Source organism: Hylaeus volcanicus, chromosome 1 (genome assembly GCF_026283585.1).
Source record: "Hylaeus volcanicus isolate JK05 chromosome 1, UHH_iyHylVolc1.0_haploid, whole genome shotgun sequence".
NCBI lineage: Eukaryota > Metazoa > Arthropoda > Insecta > Hymenoptera > Colletidae > Hylaeus > Hylaeus volcanicus.
The window spans coordinates 2929538-2946779 of record NC_071976.1 but is presented as its reverse complement, the minus strand read 5'-3'; the positions used below and the strand labels follow the sequence as shown (position 1 = coordinate 2946779).

Below are 17242 nucleotides of genomic sequence, written 5' to 3'. Positions count from 1 at the left end.
ATATCTACATACTGTTCCCCACTTTCCCTTCATCTTCCTTTCTAGATATTCTAATATCTTCGAGGTATTTCATCCCGTTCCCCATGTGCTCCCGTGTCTGAGCATCTCGCCACTTACATCTCAATTCCGCGCCGAAGACATTTCCTTTCCGGCCCAATAAACCAGCCGAGAAACGATATAATCGAAAATCGTTGAGGAAATGGGTTACGGGTGTCCCAAAAGGAGCAGCAGACGTTGAGAACGAGCAGCCCTGCAGGCAACAAACAACCCCATCGGAGGGGGAAAGCTATTTAGCCCACGGCCGACAAGGGTACAGCCTTCTCGAAACTGACTTAACGAGATCACTATATTTGTCCCAGCGACTATACGCGCGAAACTCCGAATCGATCGACGGTTAGACACGGTGCGCGCGGACAGTGATCGTGCAATCATCGATTAAGTCGACGAGGAAATAGGTTAACAGTGTGCCGCGGGAACCGAGAAACCCCGTCGTCGGTAACTCGTCGACGGTAGGGTCCCTTCTCCGTGGAACGGTGGTGCACCAGACCCGTGGGATCGGCGCCGAGGACGCGCGTGCCCGCGGAGGAATCGACGATGACCATTTCTGGTCCTGAGAGCCGCGCTGGATGCGAGCCGTGTTACATAATCGGTGCACGCCGATGCAAAACAAGTCGGGTCAGCGTGACGGCTAGGGGTCGATAAAAATATGGGCGAAGGTTGTCCCGCAACCGTGCGTGATACGTGTACGACAATAAAACAAGCAAACGCGCGGGGGTTTTAATTAGATGTCACTTCGCGATCGTTCCTATTTTCGTGCGACTCGGGGGGATTCCCGTGGAGCGTTTAACCCGACGGAGGATAGTCCGTGGACGTGTGATACAGTGATCGAAGAGTATTTTGTTGCGAGTGAGAGCGCAGTGATGAGGTAGAGTACTTTTTGCTCGTGTCATCTCTCGCGCGTCGAGCCAATTACCGAGAGAGTTTTGGGGGGAACACCGATAATCATAGGGACAAAAACCGCGAGCGGCAAGAGGCGGCGAAGCCTCCCGCCGCAGAAGCAACGTCGTAAGTACACAGTCACGTCGTATTAAACAGTATGTGCATGCTTTCCCCATTACACGTGCAATTAGCCGTTCGGGTGTAGCTATTTCTGTTCCTCGCTCGGGATAACGCGTTTGACGAAAGATTTGGTGTTATCTCGCGAATTCGGGGATAATTGGACGTACCGAAAGGTGCGAGTTTAATAAAACAGGGACAGTTTTATAAAACGTTAGAAATTTTCAATAATAAACCTAAACAGTTTAATAAAACGTTAGAAATTTTCAATAATAAAACTGGATCGAATGAAATGTTTCCTTGCCAAAGCGTCTCGGGAAATGGAATTTTCCTTGAGTAACTGCAGCCTCGCGCCTCCCATTTATCCGCGATAGTTGTAGGACAGGATCGTTTGAACCGAGTCTATCCCTCGGAGACATTCGTCGCAGCTGCCAATGAAACCTAGAGCGTGGGTGTTCTCTATCGATACCTAGGATTCTGAGGGTATCCCCCATCGGTTCCCAAGTGTTCTCGATTGGTTTTATCGGATTTCACGAAGCCAACGTTGACCTTATTAGTTTCTTCGACTTGCTCTTATTAGTGCGATGGACACTAACTTGGGTTATAGAAGATTAAGAGGTTGTCTCTATATTGGGCATTTTTATTGAATCCTAGATATTCACAAATTGTCTCTTCCAGGTTCCTCGAGTTTTGTTTTCCTGTTTATCAAGGATCCTTTTTATCTCTACGACTCTAAGATCCCCTGTCATCGTGTATCAATTATACTTTATAGCTACAGTTAGAAACTTGTACTTGTGAAAACTCACCCTCCAATTTACATCCCCCAGGTGTCTATTAATGGTTTATCCCTGAAGTTCAGATTAGAAGCAAAACAATTTGAGATATATAGTCCTTAACTTTGCTGATGGGGCTGAAACTTTTCTATCGAAATCTACGTGTCCATGAGTTATCCTCGAGACCTTGAACTTCTATCGTTGTCTCTTAGGAGTCTTCCAAGCTTTACTCGGTTTATCAAGTCTGCAGCTATTCCCTATCACGTCCAAACAGTCCTCGATTGCCTACACCGAATTCCCAAGAGCCTGATATTGCCTTATTGGGTCCGAGGAGTCCTCTGCGTCTCCCGTGATCATGTTGAAGATCCATGACGCGAGTTTCTACGAGGAGACGTTTCTATCGCTTATCTACCCTCCCTATCGTGTTTCGCGAATTCAGGATCGCCTTTCTCGCATCCCCTATCGCCTTTCACGAGGATTTGCTGTCTTCGATGTCAAGTCTCGCGAGCGATCCACGTCTTTATCGTGCCTGGAAGCCGTCGACGCTTTGCTCGATGATTTTAATGTATGCAAAACGAGTGTAAATTGATCGAAGATACAGAAATGAATTTCTTTCGATATTAAACGCTGTTCCTGGATCCTCTATTGAACACTCGTTGCACGGTTTTCCAATTCACCGAATACTCGGTACGTTTAATAGAGATTAAGGAATGACAGGAGCTCATTAATCACAGATGTCTGCGAGAGATTCGTGCGATTTAAATCTCTCCAGGGAATTATGTAAAGTTGACTTATCCGTTCCATACAGGGCTTTAAAACTGCTGGATGAATTTGATTAACGAACCGGTCGATTCTTTTTTTACCCTGATTGCGAACGCCAACACATAATTTGAAACTAATATGCAGTGACTGTTTCACCGTTACTTCCCCGAACACACTAGTTAACGTGACATTGCGTTGTTTACTTTAATCGATGGGAACACACACTGCTATGTCAATTATTTCAAACTTTATCGTACAGAATGTAATACTAGCACAGCTGCCATTGTTTACCATGCAAGAATCGCGCGCCACGTTGTAACAGAGTTGGGCAAAATGTAATCAAGACACCGAATAATAATAACTGTAATTACCATGCGATCGATAATCGTGGCTGAAGGCCAACAGAAATATCCAAAGTGAATTAATCAAAATAATGAATAATGAAACGATCGCCATTCTGGTCACGATTGATTTAATAAGCTAATGGGAATGGTAATATTGATAAATGTATATTTACTAATGAATCGAACGAATTACTAATTACGAGGTGTATCGTCGACTACGCGAGCATGATTTACTTTCGGCGCAACTCTTGTTTCGTCTGACAATTTGGAACGCGCTCGTAAATGCTCGTGGTAATAAATAAAACGTATCTACCACGCGGTATACTCTGTAAATAATGCGTAACATATCTGTGCATGAATCTCAATTTAAAAATGGAAGTTTAACACGTTGGCTGGCAGGCTAAAAATAATGAAAAAGTTCAAATTTTCTCTCGAGAGTATTAAAGATTAAATAATTTAATATCTGTCGTAGTATCTCATATTTTAAGGTCTCCAAATTCATAAATCCAAATTTATTTTTATTGATTCCACGCCGTTGGAATTAATTTTTGTATGTTCTGTCGCCCGTTTCTCGCGACCAACGTGTTGAGTAAAACGATACAAGAAGAATAAACGAACGTTTAAGTCGAGTGTGTACTTTTCTGTGTTAAAATGTTTCTTCCGTGATCACGGAGAGCAGGGCACTGCTCTGACAGTGTCGTTGGGGCGTGCGGCATCCATTTTGGAAAACACTACCCTTAAGCCTTTAGAGCGGTTTAGCGTCGCGCGTCACACGTGGGAACGCAGCCACTGGCGACGGGTTAACCAATTACGAAAGTAATCAAAGTATAATCCAACTCAGTTACGTAACCAGACACGAATGCGTTAACGAATTTGAACGCGGTCCCGATGGATTCGAGGATGCTGGAGACTCGGGGGCATGCCCGTAAATCAGTGTCGTTGATCGCTCGAGTTGCCCGAACTCTGGACCAGCGTTTCTCAACTTTAGCACCTCGTGACCCCCTCGATTGTATTATACGTATCAATTATCACAGCTTCCCCTCGTTTCTGCTTATTACACTAATTCTGGGACATCCTGTATATTTAATAAACAGAACGAGTACACGCTTCGACGGTCGATCGGTAATTAACTGCGAACAGCAGTGACCACGCAGAGAGAAAAAAGCAAAACAAACACGCTCAGCGTTTGTTCTACATATACATATACATAGGTATACGAATAGAAGAACCGATACAAAATTTATTTTCGGTCGCTTAAAGCGTAGAAAGTAATTAAAACTAAGTTAAGCGAGATTTATTTCGCACGTTTGAGCTGGCAAATCGGAGAACTTGTATTTCATTCCTCGTTTAATTGCGTCTATCGCTCGTGGTCCCCAAGAAACACAGCGTGGCCCACCGAGGGGGCCATGTGGCTCCCGTTGAGAGACCCGAGCAGTCAGTCGAGCTGCGAGCGTCGACCGCGAAGGTTCCTGTGCCACGCAGGTGTGAACCGCTTCTCGCGTTTTCTCCATGTCGTGCCAGGGCGATCGACACCGATGGATCGTACGAGAAAAGAAAACGACATGCTCTCGGCGCAATCGACCCCCCATGGGAACAAACCACTTTCCCTCGGTAATGAATCTCGACTCGCGCGTGCAAGAGTTGGCCAGTGAATGACCTCTGTGATTAATTAGTGATTAGTAGATACTCTTTGCGGGCACAGGATTTAAATGAAAAATTAAATTCGAGGAAGAATAATGTCGACTCACTAATTTTTCTTTGCACGAACGTCTGTTATGTTATTTAACATTGTAACGTTAATTCGTAGCATTGTAGAGTAAATAAAACAGTTTAAATGAAATAACAAAGCTTCGCCAGTAGGCAGGGTAGCTCTTAAGGCATCAAAGCTTGAAGAGTTAGGTCAGACTCTGATGTTACATGTTGTATAATAGAAGAAATCAGTGGGTTTTATTAAAAATTGTGATCCGAAAGCAAAGTCACGTGCAAACCAAAGGAACGAAACTTCTCGCTTTGAAGGGAGAGTGGGATTTCTTTAAAATTCAAATCTTCGCTGAAACTCGGTGTTCTCGATGCTTCAACCACGCGGAAAAGCGCAAACGAGCTTGAGGAGCGGAAAATTTCACGACTTGTGGCTTGAAAGCGTCCGCCGAGACGCGTTTTTTTTTTTTCTTTTAGGCGAATGAAGACTCTATTCGGTGCCTTTGAAGTGGTCAAAGCAAAACCTTGGAATTGTGTGGAGATCGATGAGAAAAACAGGCATTCGTTAAAGTGCACCTTTACATTTCTAATGTAGGAGATTTAAGTTAACGATTAACATTGTTTAAAGAAAAGTGTTTTACTAGCGTTGAATCTGTATTCTTTGAATAATTACGACTCCGACTCTACTTTGCTGTAACTATTTTTTAAGTAACGTATAGACTGGTTAACAAATTTCTGGTATTAAATATATTTTCAGTTTCTATTTGTATCCTCTGTGACATCGGCCGTCAACGATTTACTTTCAATGAAAGAAAAAGGCTGGACGTTCCATAATCCGCGCGCGAAACAGAAAATCCTCGATATGCAATCACGTTCCACAACAAAAACTCGACAAATTTCCTCTCGTTCTTAAATCTCTCATTAAACGATTGCACCAGTCAAAGCGTTCCGGTATAAAGCGAAACGGTATAAAATCCTGTTCCGTGAACGCCCAAACGCAAGCATTGAAAAAAAAAAAAAAATACCGATCCATTGATCGCCTTTGTGCCAGAAGGCGCAAATTGCAACTACCATTCGGAATCCCCTCGAATATTCAGTAAAATCCTTTTGTAAAAAAAAAACACACGCACGCGATACGATGTAAGTCGATCTTGTTTGCGTTTGAAACAGTCGTTTCATTAAATACTGACGTTGTTTAAAATAGTTCGTTGGATAAAGTATTGTTACGTGGCGATGATTACGATTATTCAAAGGTAAAATTTAAGAGAAAAATTGAATTGGAAAACGTAGTTTATGGTTCGATGGAAATACGTCGCTGCGGAATTAGTAATTTGGCTAGCTCTCAAACGAGGAAATAAGTCATGTAGCGAGTGCAATCCCATCCGCGAAGCCAAACGTGGCACGATTTTTGAACCAAAGGAAAAGATATTCCTTGTAGGTCACGTGTAAAAATATTCACTTGGCTCATGAATAAGATATTGTGGAGGAAAACTTCGGAAGGACACAAAAGGTATTCCAAGTCCAAGTGACGCCAATGAAACGAAACCAGAGTTATTATAATTAGATTCTTTAAATAATCATTCTTATTTGATAAAAAAAAAAAAAAAAGGAAGCGTTACGATGAGTATAAAAATTAAGGAATACGCAGAAATCAAAGTATGAGAAATGCTGCGACTGACTGTAGCTGTAAGTGAGTTATAAACGCAGCCAAACTCAAAGTCAATACACGTCGTTAGCAAACGTTCTTACTAACGGGGAGCATGAGGCCCTCGCTTGCAACGAGCCATCCAAATTTCAAACTTTCTCTACCTTTGAATTGTCTACAAACAGTCCGACTTCCCTTTACAAATTTCCCTGGGGAGGAGCAATTAGTGCTTCTCCCATGCACACCGAGAAATCCACCGATAACAAATATTATAATACATTGCTATAACTAATTCTATATAAGCTTGTTTTACATGCACTATACTTTTCGAAAACGAAGCTTAACATTTCTGAAAATGCTGAAAGCTTAACATTTCCATCGGATATTTCCAGGACAATTAATTTAAACTAAAAGGAAGCTCATTTCGAGGTTTCACGCGTACAACTTCAAAGCAGTCCGCGTGTTAATTTAACAATTATTGCGAACAACGTTCCGAGTAATTTCGCGAAAATGAAATTTCACGTTAACTGAAAAAAATTCAGGATTTAATTGTTCTAGCGTTTCAATTCGTAGATTCGAGTTATCACCAGATCCACGATCGTTGCATAATGAAAATATTAGAATTCACAGGTTTGACGACCCAAAGACCATATTAAGATAACAGCATTAATCGTAATAATTTTGGTCTTCGAGGTATCGAAGGTACCTCGAAACAATACGTCGAGACTGAGTTGAAACAGTGACTCTTGTTCACGCTTGCAAGCTTGTTTGTCAACAGTGAAAATACGTTCGAGTCATGGATTGTGTGAATGGTTCGTAGATCTCGATCTGGACTTTTTCGAGAGGAAAGGAGGCGAGTCGATATCCTGTGAAAACGCCGAAAGCGGATCGAAAGAGGAAGAAAGCCCCGCAGACACTCTGGATCGTGTCAAAGTTGTGTTTCTCGGTGCACCTGGGGTGGGAAAGTCCAGCATAATTAGGGTGAGCACAATTTCCATTGAAACAGATCAATTTCAAACTCGATGGATCGACAATTTTTTAATAAAACTACGAAGGCAGTGCATCGCGAGATGTTTGAACTATTCTTAACGACATATGCTTTGCCCAAGCAAATGATTAATTTCCTCGGGGACAGTGATATGTCAGATGATTAATTTCCTCGGGGACACTGACATATCACATGATAAATTTCCTCGGGGACATTGACGTGCAATAACAAAAATAATGCATTATTACTACACCAGGATTGTTTGCCATATGACGTGGAGTATCGAATAAAAAACAATAATGGACAGACTGGCGTAATGCGATCGAAAAGGGGGTGAAAAATACAATACCGAAAAATGTTACTCCGATAAATACACTAAAAAGTGTGACGTGAAAGGTTTACCCATTCGGGCTTTGTTTTTGGAAAAATCGATTTTGAAAGCTTGTCGTGGACGCTATTCAGCGTGGCTTGGTTCGCGTGTCTGACCATCACTGGCCGTTTCCACTTGAGGTAATATTCGTGTACATTGACTGTGATGGAATATTATTTATTTCTTATCGATGTTCTTTGATCTACTAAATAGTATTTAAAAGCAGGCTAAATTAGTTCCGGAATAAATGTAAAGAGGAATTGTCATCATATACAAGAATCAACGCAAGTAGAAATAGCCAGTAATAGTCAGCCATGTTAGCTAATTTTCAAGATCGAAATTTTCGAAAGCTATGCATCGTAACAAAAAATGTTATTCCACATTTTAGATTCAGTTTTCCATGAAGAATCACCCTCCTGTTGATTTCATCCCGATTTCGACCCTGGTACCTATAATTCTCCATTTTATTCCAAAAATATTCTGACGTGATAGTAACCACTAAGTTCTGAATAAATATTTATAATTAATTTCCCTAACAACGTAGCCCGATAACATTGTCTCAAGATTGATGAATGTCATCTACCAAACTCTGTTTAATTAAATCCGCGGATGATTAAACGTACCGCCGTTACGTGGAAAACACTTTCTGGACCTTTTTCTTTTCGATATCGCAGCTTACAAACACTTTTCTATAATACTTTAAGACGATGGCTGGAGAGAGGAATCGATTTATGCAAAACAGTGGTGATCATCCTTTGTCTTTAGCCAGCCAAATGAAATGAAACGAGTCTAATCAAATATAGATTTCCACCACCAAAAGAATCCACGTTCTCAACCTTGGTTCACCTTTGTGCATCTGTGATTCGAAAGAAACGTGTAACGGCACTTAAGCAAAGAAATGCATTTGCACTCTACGGATGCATCGGCGTGTTTGTGGATTGAAAATAGAACTATGAGCAGACCTCGTTATGCCATTCAACTTTTGCTCGCACATCCACACGACGTAACAAGAAGCACAACCCGTCCCAATTGCGCGATACACCGGGTATAGCTGAAAATAATTGGACGAGCGCGTATCTAGATAATGAACACTCTACCCAGGCTTCGTAACGTTCGTTAATAAAAGAGCCAGTGTAATTCCATTTAGTAAAATGAAATTTGCAATCAACGGATATTAAACCAGCGCCTCGCTCGACCGTCAATTCCTCGTCCACCTTTTAGCTTTATTTTTCTGTTTTCTTTTTTTTTTTTTTTTGCTTTCAGTGCAAACCGATTCGTTTCACACTCCCGCAATTTGCAGAGTCAACCGTAGTGATTTTTAATCGCGGTAAACTCTTCGCGACTTCTCTTACGTTTTCCTGTTTATTCAAAAAGTTTATATTCCGTTTACGTAACACCGAGGAGCGCGCATTCAGAGTCTGAATTTCAGACCCTGCTCCCCTTTGAACACCCACAGCTGGAAGTGTTATTGGAGGTTGTTACGAGGGAACACTTCCCCTTGTTTTATAATCCGATTTCAAATGCAAAACCCAAATGTGTATGTAACCGAAAAAATGTCTGGGACCACTTAGCTGATACGTAATTAAAATACATTTCCAAAATAGAGGGATCTTTTCAATTTCTCTACCTCAGGGACATTTGATTTTACTTCTGATAATCGACGAGAAAAAAAAATACCGTGAGTTTCGATATCGTTGCCTAATGTATTTTTTTAAATAGAAATCGAAGAACATTTGTATCGCGGTAATTATTGACCTCGTTGTTCCCAAAGGACTTCTTTGTGGAAAGAATTGTTCTTTTCTGTGTCACGAGCACTGGAAATGATTTATTTATTACTTCCGAGTTAAGGACAAGTCAAAAAGTACGAAATGTACGAGGAAAAGCGAGAGAAGAAAGAAACGGAAGCTTAATTGCGTCATGGACCGTGATCGATAATATCGCGATAAAACCTCTTGTGTTTTGCTATCGAAAAAGAACGGACGCGAGCCACGTAGACGTTCAATCGAGTCGCGAGCGAACAGTGCTTTCGCAAGACGCGAAACGACTTCCGTTAATTTCCGGGCCCAGTTTCCGGTTACCGTTGGCGACTGTCGCCGCCCCCGAGGAAATTGAAAGCCATCGAAAAAGGACTGCAGAATATTTAATCGGTCACGCCAAGTGCACAACACGTCCGACAGCGTTTCAACGGGAATTTTAGCGAGCGATTTCACGTTAATTGAAAGAGCCAAACGTTTCGTTAAAATATTGACCGTTGAATTATGGAATAGCTCGGAGATCTTCAAGAGGAAACTGCGAAACGTACGTATCGAAAATGGGGAAGGATTCTGCTATTTTATAATTCCGGCTGAAATTTTCTTCGTGATTTGTGCAAATATTTTCTTAACATAATTTACCAATCTTGTGACGGTGTTGGCGTGTATGTAGATCGGATAAACTAATTATGAGTATTTAGAATTTTATGTACGTCGTTTAACCCCCGGAGGGTTACATGTATTCCGTTCCCCTCTCCCAACTCTGTATAATACATTTTCTTTGTACAACATTTTTTAAACCCATTCTTGTTCTAACCTTCCTCCCTAAATTAACTCCCTCCTTTTCCCCTTGCCTCCGCTCTCCTCATCATCCATCCACGCGTTTGCCTCTTCCTTAATAAATTACACTTGGAATACAAACGTTTCACTTCCTCCTCCAACGCTGTATTTGTTCGAACCACTCTGTACCATCGTCAAGAGTCGTTTGTGCGTTTCAGCAATTCGTGTGGAGCGAATTCTCCGAGGAGTACATGCAGACCGAGCGCAGGGAGACTTTTTACCCTAGCGTGGTACTCGCCAATCGATTGTACGAGCTGAAAATCACCGATCTACCGATGATCCCGTACTTTCCAGTCAGCTCGCACCTCGAGTGGACGGACTTCCGTTACTACGGGTTACGAAGTGCCAACGCCTACGTGCTCGTGTTCGATCTCAGCAATCAGGACACGTTTCAGGTACGCGTGCAAGACTCAAAGTCACTTGACCGCAGATTGATTAGGTTAGTCGAATTTCTTAACGAATGGATCCGTAAAGGGGATCGATGATGACATATTTCGATCGATGGGCCATTTTGTAGGGGCGAAGGGTTGAAATCACAGAAATGACTGCAATGGAACAATGGGACGATGGAAGTAGTCTAGCTTCCCGTTGTTTCACCCCTGAAAATTCTTGATAATTGTTTAATTTAAACTGGTCGTTGAATCCGTTGCTACAGATCTACTTGATTCGAGGAGTGTACACGTTATCTTTAGAAAGTTAACAAAGTAACAGCACCGTCTCCGGCATTGCAGTTATCAGAAATTGTTCCTAACTAGATAGTCTCTGTTTACATGGCCTCAGTTTACCAAGTTCGTGTCGACCGAAGTGTACCTTGCAGTTAGTACATCGAAAAGGATTTACTTTTCAGTGACTCCATTGTAGTTGAAACAAAAACTAAATTTGCAATTCGAAACTGTGCGTCCACTTTAAAATTTCGTTTTGAAAGATCCGGATAAACAAGTCCACTCCCTACACTCTCTTTAAAAGGATTTTCCACCCCAATTCCTGCGAGAACTCCTCTTTCATTAAAGACCCTTCCTTACATTTAGCAGAGGGTTGCGAACTTTCCTTATTCCATCGCCTAAGGTTCTTCTCTATCACAGTTTTTATGAAATACGTTCCGCTTTGAAGGAAACCACGAAAATCATACGTATCAAACTAACGAAAGAACTTGAGACCCACGTGAAAAAATTCGAAATAACTCGTTGCGTTCGTGCGCCACGAATCAAATTCTAATTCTTAGGAACTTTAGAATCGCGAACGAAAGGATTAACGCGATTTGGATGAGCTGCACGCACCGCGTCGGTGGGTAACTTCGACTTTTCGCTCTCTTCGAGTATCGTTCCAGATTCAGAACGACGTCGAACATCGGAACTTCGTTTCGAGACACTCCAACGTCCCGTATTTTCACGGAAGTTGGATACCAAGTTTGATTATTGCGTCCCCGTGGTTCGTAAGTTAGACTGAAAGGGACGGAAAGTAAATTTCACTCTTTCAAAAGCTACCCTTAATACCGAGACGTGTGGGGCTCCCGCGCGCGCGCGCGAATGGCTGCGATTCGAGAGCATTTCAAACACAGACTTGTAACATCCGAAACGTCTAACAACGTAGACGAACATCGAGATGCTACTTTTCGGCTTGAATTTAACAGCATAATTTTCTAGTTTAGTTCGTCCTGCATTTTTCTTCGGCGTCGATGCTGAAGCAATTTCGTTTCTGATTTCGCAGTACATTAGAACGTTACGAGAGCAAATCTACGAATCCAGAGACATGAGGGGTGTGCCGTTGTTAGTGGTCGGGAACAAGCAAGACGAATTGTCGCCTGCGACTGCTTCAGGGACTAAGTACAGGGACATCGTCAATCTAGTCCGGAAGCACTGGCGGTGCGGCTACGTCGAGTGCAGCGCAAGATTTAACTGCCATGTCGTACAGGTATGCGCAACATTAACATTTTACCTTTCACTGCTCTTGGAACGCGGAAAAATAATCAGAGCTAATAAAAAGGTATCGAATAACTTATTTAAAAAGTCATTTTTCTTAGTTTTATTTTAAAGGGTAAAACTGTCTCTTACATATCTAAGTTTGTAGACTTTCACAGATTCGTTATACTTTTATGTACACTGGGTATCGTTTATCTCTTTTTATCGAACGATAAAAATTAAATCTAAGTGTAAACATTAATCGAGGTAATTTTAGTCGTATTTATTTATTACTGGGCTTTCCAGCGTTTGGTAATACAAGTTTCTCTACCAGAACTCGGCAATCCATGGTTAACATTCTATCAATTTTATTTTCATTACTAGTTGACTTTCTAGGTGAATTTGATCTCACAATGGATATCGAAGGATACTTCGCGATTAACGTACTTATTTCGGAAAAAGGAGGTGTTGCTTTCTTGATTTGGGAATGATCTACATCCTTATTTTTTGGAATTTGTGGAACTGATTTATCAGGTACTACCATTATCAATGATTCATCCGAATCGGAATTGTAGAATTGAATTGTATCATCCAGTTGTACTAACGACGTACTCAACCCTACGCTAGGACTTCTCGATCTACTATTATACCTATGTATATCAGTATTCGTCAGATCTTTGAACTTGTCATCTTCTTGCATACTTCTTTTTTTTGAATATCCTAAAGCTACTGTAGTACACGTGCTATCTACATCGCTAGAGTAGTCTTCTTTTTCTTCCGTGAAATTATTTGTATATAAGTCTTTTTCAATCACGGGAAAATTTTTTTTTATTTCATTAAGCTTTGATTTTAAAACTTCTAAATTTAATACATTGCCTTCTGTGACTTTTGTTTCTATTGTGGGATTTTTTGCAGATTTTTTAATAACATTAATATCACTTAATTTATGTAAAACGATTTGCACATCATTAAGATTGCTTGATGAGGAATTATTATTGTGTACTTTAATGGGGAAAGTAGAATTTTCTTTTGATGATTCTCCTATATCATTTCTAGTATCTAATCGCGATAGAGTCGTATCTTTACTTTTTAAGAAATCTGAATTGTGTCTTAAGTTTTCACTCAAAGTCAGGGATATTTTGGATCTATGTGTAGAGATTATACTAGTATATGTACTATCAGATTCTGAACTGCTTTTAGTGCGCGGTTGCAAATATTCAGTATTAGAACTCCTAGACAGTGAATTCAAAACAGTGATTTTACAATTATTTGTCATACTCTGTTGAAAGTATTCATTATTCAATTTTTGTTCATGGTTGGTCAATTCTTCCTTCATTTTGCTAATGATGCAGCTGATAATAAATATTATATTTTCTGCATTCTCTTCTGTTATTATTTCGTTCTTAAGGTCCTCCAGTTGTAACTTATTCAATTGTAATGTAAATTTTACAAAAATTTGTTTAAATCCTTCTATAACTTTGTTAATACTAGGCTTAAAGTTTAGAGCAGCCGGTTGCTGGTTCCTCTTTTTAGGACTGCTGCTTGCTACTGAATCAATCACACTGAACTCATCACTCATACTATCATTCACTATTATACGTTTGTATCTTGCACGTCTAAGTGCATAACTTTTTCTACGATGCTTGTTAACATTATGTTGCTTTCTAAAGCTCAGCGATTTAAAAATTTCATAATCGGATGAACTAGAAGATGCATCATCACTCTCCTCCTGATAATTACTTTTCTTATGATTGTTCATAGAAGTATTATTTGAGTTATGGCTTCTTTCAAATTTCCTGGAACAAAACGTCTCCATTCATGCTTTTTCCATTACATGTGACACTTTCTATTATTCACTACACTATTTTCGTCCAAATACGTTTAATTTTCACTTTATCAACAAATTTTCTTCGAGGAAACACAGGATATAAACATTTCATTCGAAAATAAAATCGAACTAAAAGATATGACTTTACTGCAAAGAAATATTAATTTAAATTACGAAAATGAATTGGATTCTATTTATGTAAACGAAATACACGTATGAAACGAAAAACCAAGAAGTAAACTGGAACTTAAAGTAAACGATAGGAACGTTATGAGTCCAGAAGGTTATAAACTTACTTTGGACCAGAAGCCATGACAATGACAGAACCGAAATTAATTGACCAAGACAATTGAGAATTTCAATTCACAGCACTTGTGGTTACAACAATAATGCATTCAAACGTTTAATATTATATGAATACAAAAACAAGTGATTTTTAAACAGAAGAATACAATTTTCACTTTGTGTACAGTTTCTGGCAGTTTCTGTCATCTGTAGCAATCATTTGTTACTAAACGAAGTATCGAATGTTAAAAATTGAATCAGTGGATTCATATTTGTGATAAAATTGTCTACATAAGTTTAAAAGAACAAAATGAACAACAATTTTGTGGTTAGATCAGGACGTTGCGAGCGGATTGTTGCGTTTCATGGAATCATGGACACAAAATCAGTATCGCCATCTCGTGGTCAAAAGAACGAACTAATTTTGGAACCTTCGGAAGTTTGTAGTGAAAAGAGCTCCCACTATTTCATAAATGAATAATTAATACGATTGTTGGCTTTATAAGACTTATATATATTGGTCATTATGTCGAATTTATCACTTATTTGAATAATTATTTCATGCAGGACTAATTATCGACCTCTTTAGTTAGTGGCGCCATCGGTGACAAAACGCCCAAGTTTGTAGTAAAAATAGTTCCCACTGTCACTGCTAGATGGCCCCATTAATATTTTTAAATCAATTATTCTTTATTTTTCATAAATTAATACGATTTTTGGCTATATAAGACTTCAATATATTAGTTAATATCTAGAATTTATCGTTTATATGAATAGTTATTCAATGCAGCAATAATTATCGACTTCTTTAGTTAGTTGTGCCATCTATAAAAAAAACAGTGGGAACTATTTTTACTACAAACTTGGGCGTTTTGCCACCGATGGCGCCACTGAAATTAAATTCAAAAGGAGGGCGCGTAAATTAATTGTACTTTTTGATACAAACTTTTAAAAGCAATGATGAATAACTACAGGTGTTCCGAGAATTAATGAAGAGCATCCAGGCGGTCGAAGGTAGACCACCCTCTCCCACGTCTGCACCCTCGCAGCCGTTGCGGTCACACCCCCACGAGACCAGCGCAAAGTGTATTCTTCTCTGACATTGAAACCAAAGCATCAGCGTACTCGACTTCTGCGACCGTATTATAAGGAGAAGCTGCTTCTTCCCTTACCACGATGCAGGGTCGTAAGTCACTCGAGTCGAAGGCGAAAGACAAAAGCAAACGGAGGGAAGGTTTGCTCGAGAGACTCGGGAGAAGCTTAATGCGAAAGCTCAACTTAGAGGGGGATCGCGAGGCAAACGTAAGTTCGTTTTAACGAGTTGTAATATTCAGCTCTTTCGTGAAAGTTACGTTCGCCTGTATAACCGCATTGGTTCCAACATAACGCGATGATCTTCTTTTTACGTTAGCGTTAGTCACATCCAACAATCGTGGCGGAAAATAAAGGTGAAAGCGATGCTAAAAATCCTCGTTATTTCGCAAGTTTTGATCGATTGCAAAGAATTGGTTGCGTTGACTTTCATGAAAGATCGGTATTGACAGTATTAGGAAACCAAAGAGCGAATGACAAAAGCGAAGACCGAATGTACTTTGCGTATTTAGATATCCCCGTATGTCGTCTGTGAATATTCCCCTAATGGAACTGCTCATCGTGTGACTTTAACATTGAAAATTAATACAATCGTCTCGTACAATTGCAGTTACTCGTTCGCGTCGAGTCTAACGAAAAAGGTTGCGAAATACTTATACATGAAATCGACTGCCGAATACTACTGCGTACCCATGTACAACTCAGTTTGCACTTACGCGATATATGTACCGTTTAAATTGTACCTCGAGGAAAACCAGGGAAACTGTACAAACGCAACAAAATTACGCTTTGTTGTTCACGTTTCTTTATCTGTGATATGTTTTACTCTTCCCACGTTGTTTAATGTTTTACTACTATACTTCACGTATACGAAGCAATCATGAAACTTCAGTTTATCTTCCGGCAATGCATTCGGCCTAATAGTAATAACAATAATAATAATAACAATAATAATAATAACAATAATAATAATAATAATAATAATAATAATAATAATAGCAAACAAATAAATGTAACAATAGCGTGTTATTGAGAGTTACCTCAGATCAAGCAATAGTGAATACAATATACATATATTTTACTATACTGTTAAGGAATTAATCATTAGTTCGTAAGGGTAGCTATTGATATTACGAAGTATTGTACACGTACACTGCCAGCCACATACAGGTTGGACTGTTTTTAACGGTGATAAGTTCTATTATTGTAAGTTCAAATAAACTTAACGAAGGTTTTCCTTCACCGTTGTGATGGATAACGTTCACTTCACACGGAAGTAAGCGCAAGCGTTTCTACTGATCAAAAGTACAATTTCAGCTCTCTATTTTAACTACATACATAACTTTTTGGAAACCTTTAAAGTTTTAGAACTCTTTTAACGAAATGTTCTTCATCGGAAAGCATAACACTCGAGAACATCGCTTTACCTTCGCCCTTCCCTGTCAAAGGGTCGACTAAATAATGTTTAACTACTTAAATTAACTATTAAAATTAACTATCTACGATCTCGTTTACATACGCGTTCTGTGTACCTGAGAATCTTTAAATATATACGACAATCCCTAAGTGCCCCGTTAATTATTTTCTGTTGGAAAAAATGTACAATCAAAGTCGAGGCAAATTAGAAACTAAAAGCAGGAACGAACACTAGCTGTGTTTCATGTCCTCCGTGACGTTTCTTCGAAATAATTCTTTCGGGTAAATTGTTAACGCTCCCTTTTTTTTGGCACTTCGAAAGACAATGAAAAAATTAAATTTTAATAAACACGAAATTGTCGTCCCTGTATGCGTGGCCAGCAGTGTACACGGTCGTGCAGGTCTATAAAGTGTGTGTTACCGTTGTTATTGTTTATACGTATGTTAAGCAAACGCAATATTATCGACCGAACAATTTTATCGGCGACTATAGGTG

General features: G+C 39.8%; 2 protein-coding genes across 3 annotated transcripts; one reads left to right on the top strand and one right to left on the bottom strand.

Moving 5' to 3' along the window:
• The first annotated feature begins 1345 nt into the window (after positions 1–1345).
• Positions 1346–15349, top strand: LOC128875442 (ras-like protein family member 10B). Its single transcript, XM_054121030.1, has 5 exons — positions 1346–4546; positions 7099–7259; positions 10386–10622; positions 11935–12138; positions 15213–15349. The coding sequence occupies exons 1-5, from the start codon at positions 4342–4344 to the stop codon at positions 15336–15338; spliced, it is 933 nt and encodes a 310-aa protein (XP_053977005.1). The 5' UTR covers positions 1346–4341; the 3' UTR covers positions 15339–15349.
• On the bottom strand, positions 12184–15190 carry LOC128875424 (uncharacterized). 2 transcript variants are annotated; one of them, XM_054120997.1, is made up of 2 exons: positions 14250–15190; positions 12184–14100 (listed from the first exon to the last, which is right to left on the bottom strand). In XM_054120997.1, exon 2 carries the CDS (start codon positions 13939–13941, stop codon positions 12409–12411), a length of 1533 nt encoding a protein of 510 aa, XP_053976972.1. In that variant the 5' UTR covers positions 13942–14100; positions 14250–15190; the 3' UTR covers positions 12184–12408. The 2 variants fall into 2 exon arrangements, with proteins under 2 accessions (XP_053976972.1, XP_053976980.1); XM_054121005.1 differs by having other exon boundaries at positions 12186–13921; positions 14250–15189.
• Positions 15350–17242: the final 1893 nt, after the last annotated feature.

Excerpts from the sequence above, each read along its gene's own strand:
- LOC128875424 (XM_054120997.1), bottom strand. The coding sequence starts at position 13,941 with ATGGAGACGTTTTGTTCCAGGAAATTTGAAAGAAGCCATAACTCAAAT.
- LOC128875442 (XM_054121030.1), top strand. The coding sequence starts at position 4,342 with ATGTGGCTCCCGTTGAGAGACCCGAGCAGTCAGTCGAGCTGCGAGCGT. Across the intron at positions 4,547-7,098 it reads GAACAAACCACTTTCCCTCG|ATCTCGATCTGGACTTTTTC; the intron begins GTAATGAATCTC and ends AATGGTTCGTAG. Across the intron at positions 7,260-10,385 it reads GAAAGTCCAGCATAATTAGG|CAATTCGTGTGGAGCGAATT; the intron begins GTGAGCACAATT and ends TGTGCGTTTCAG.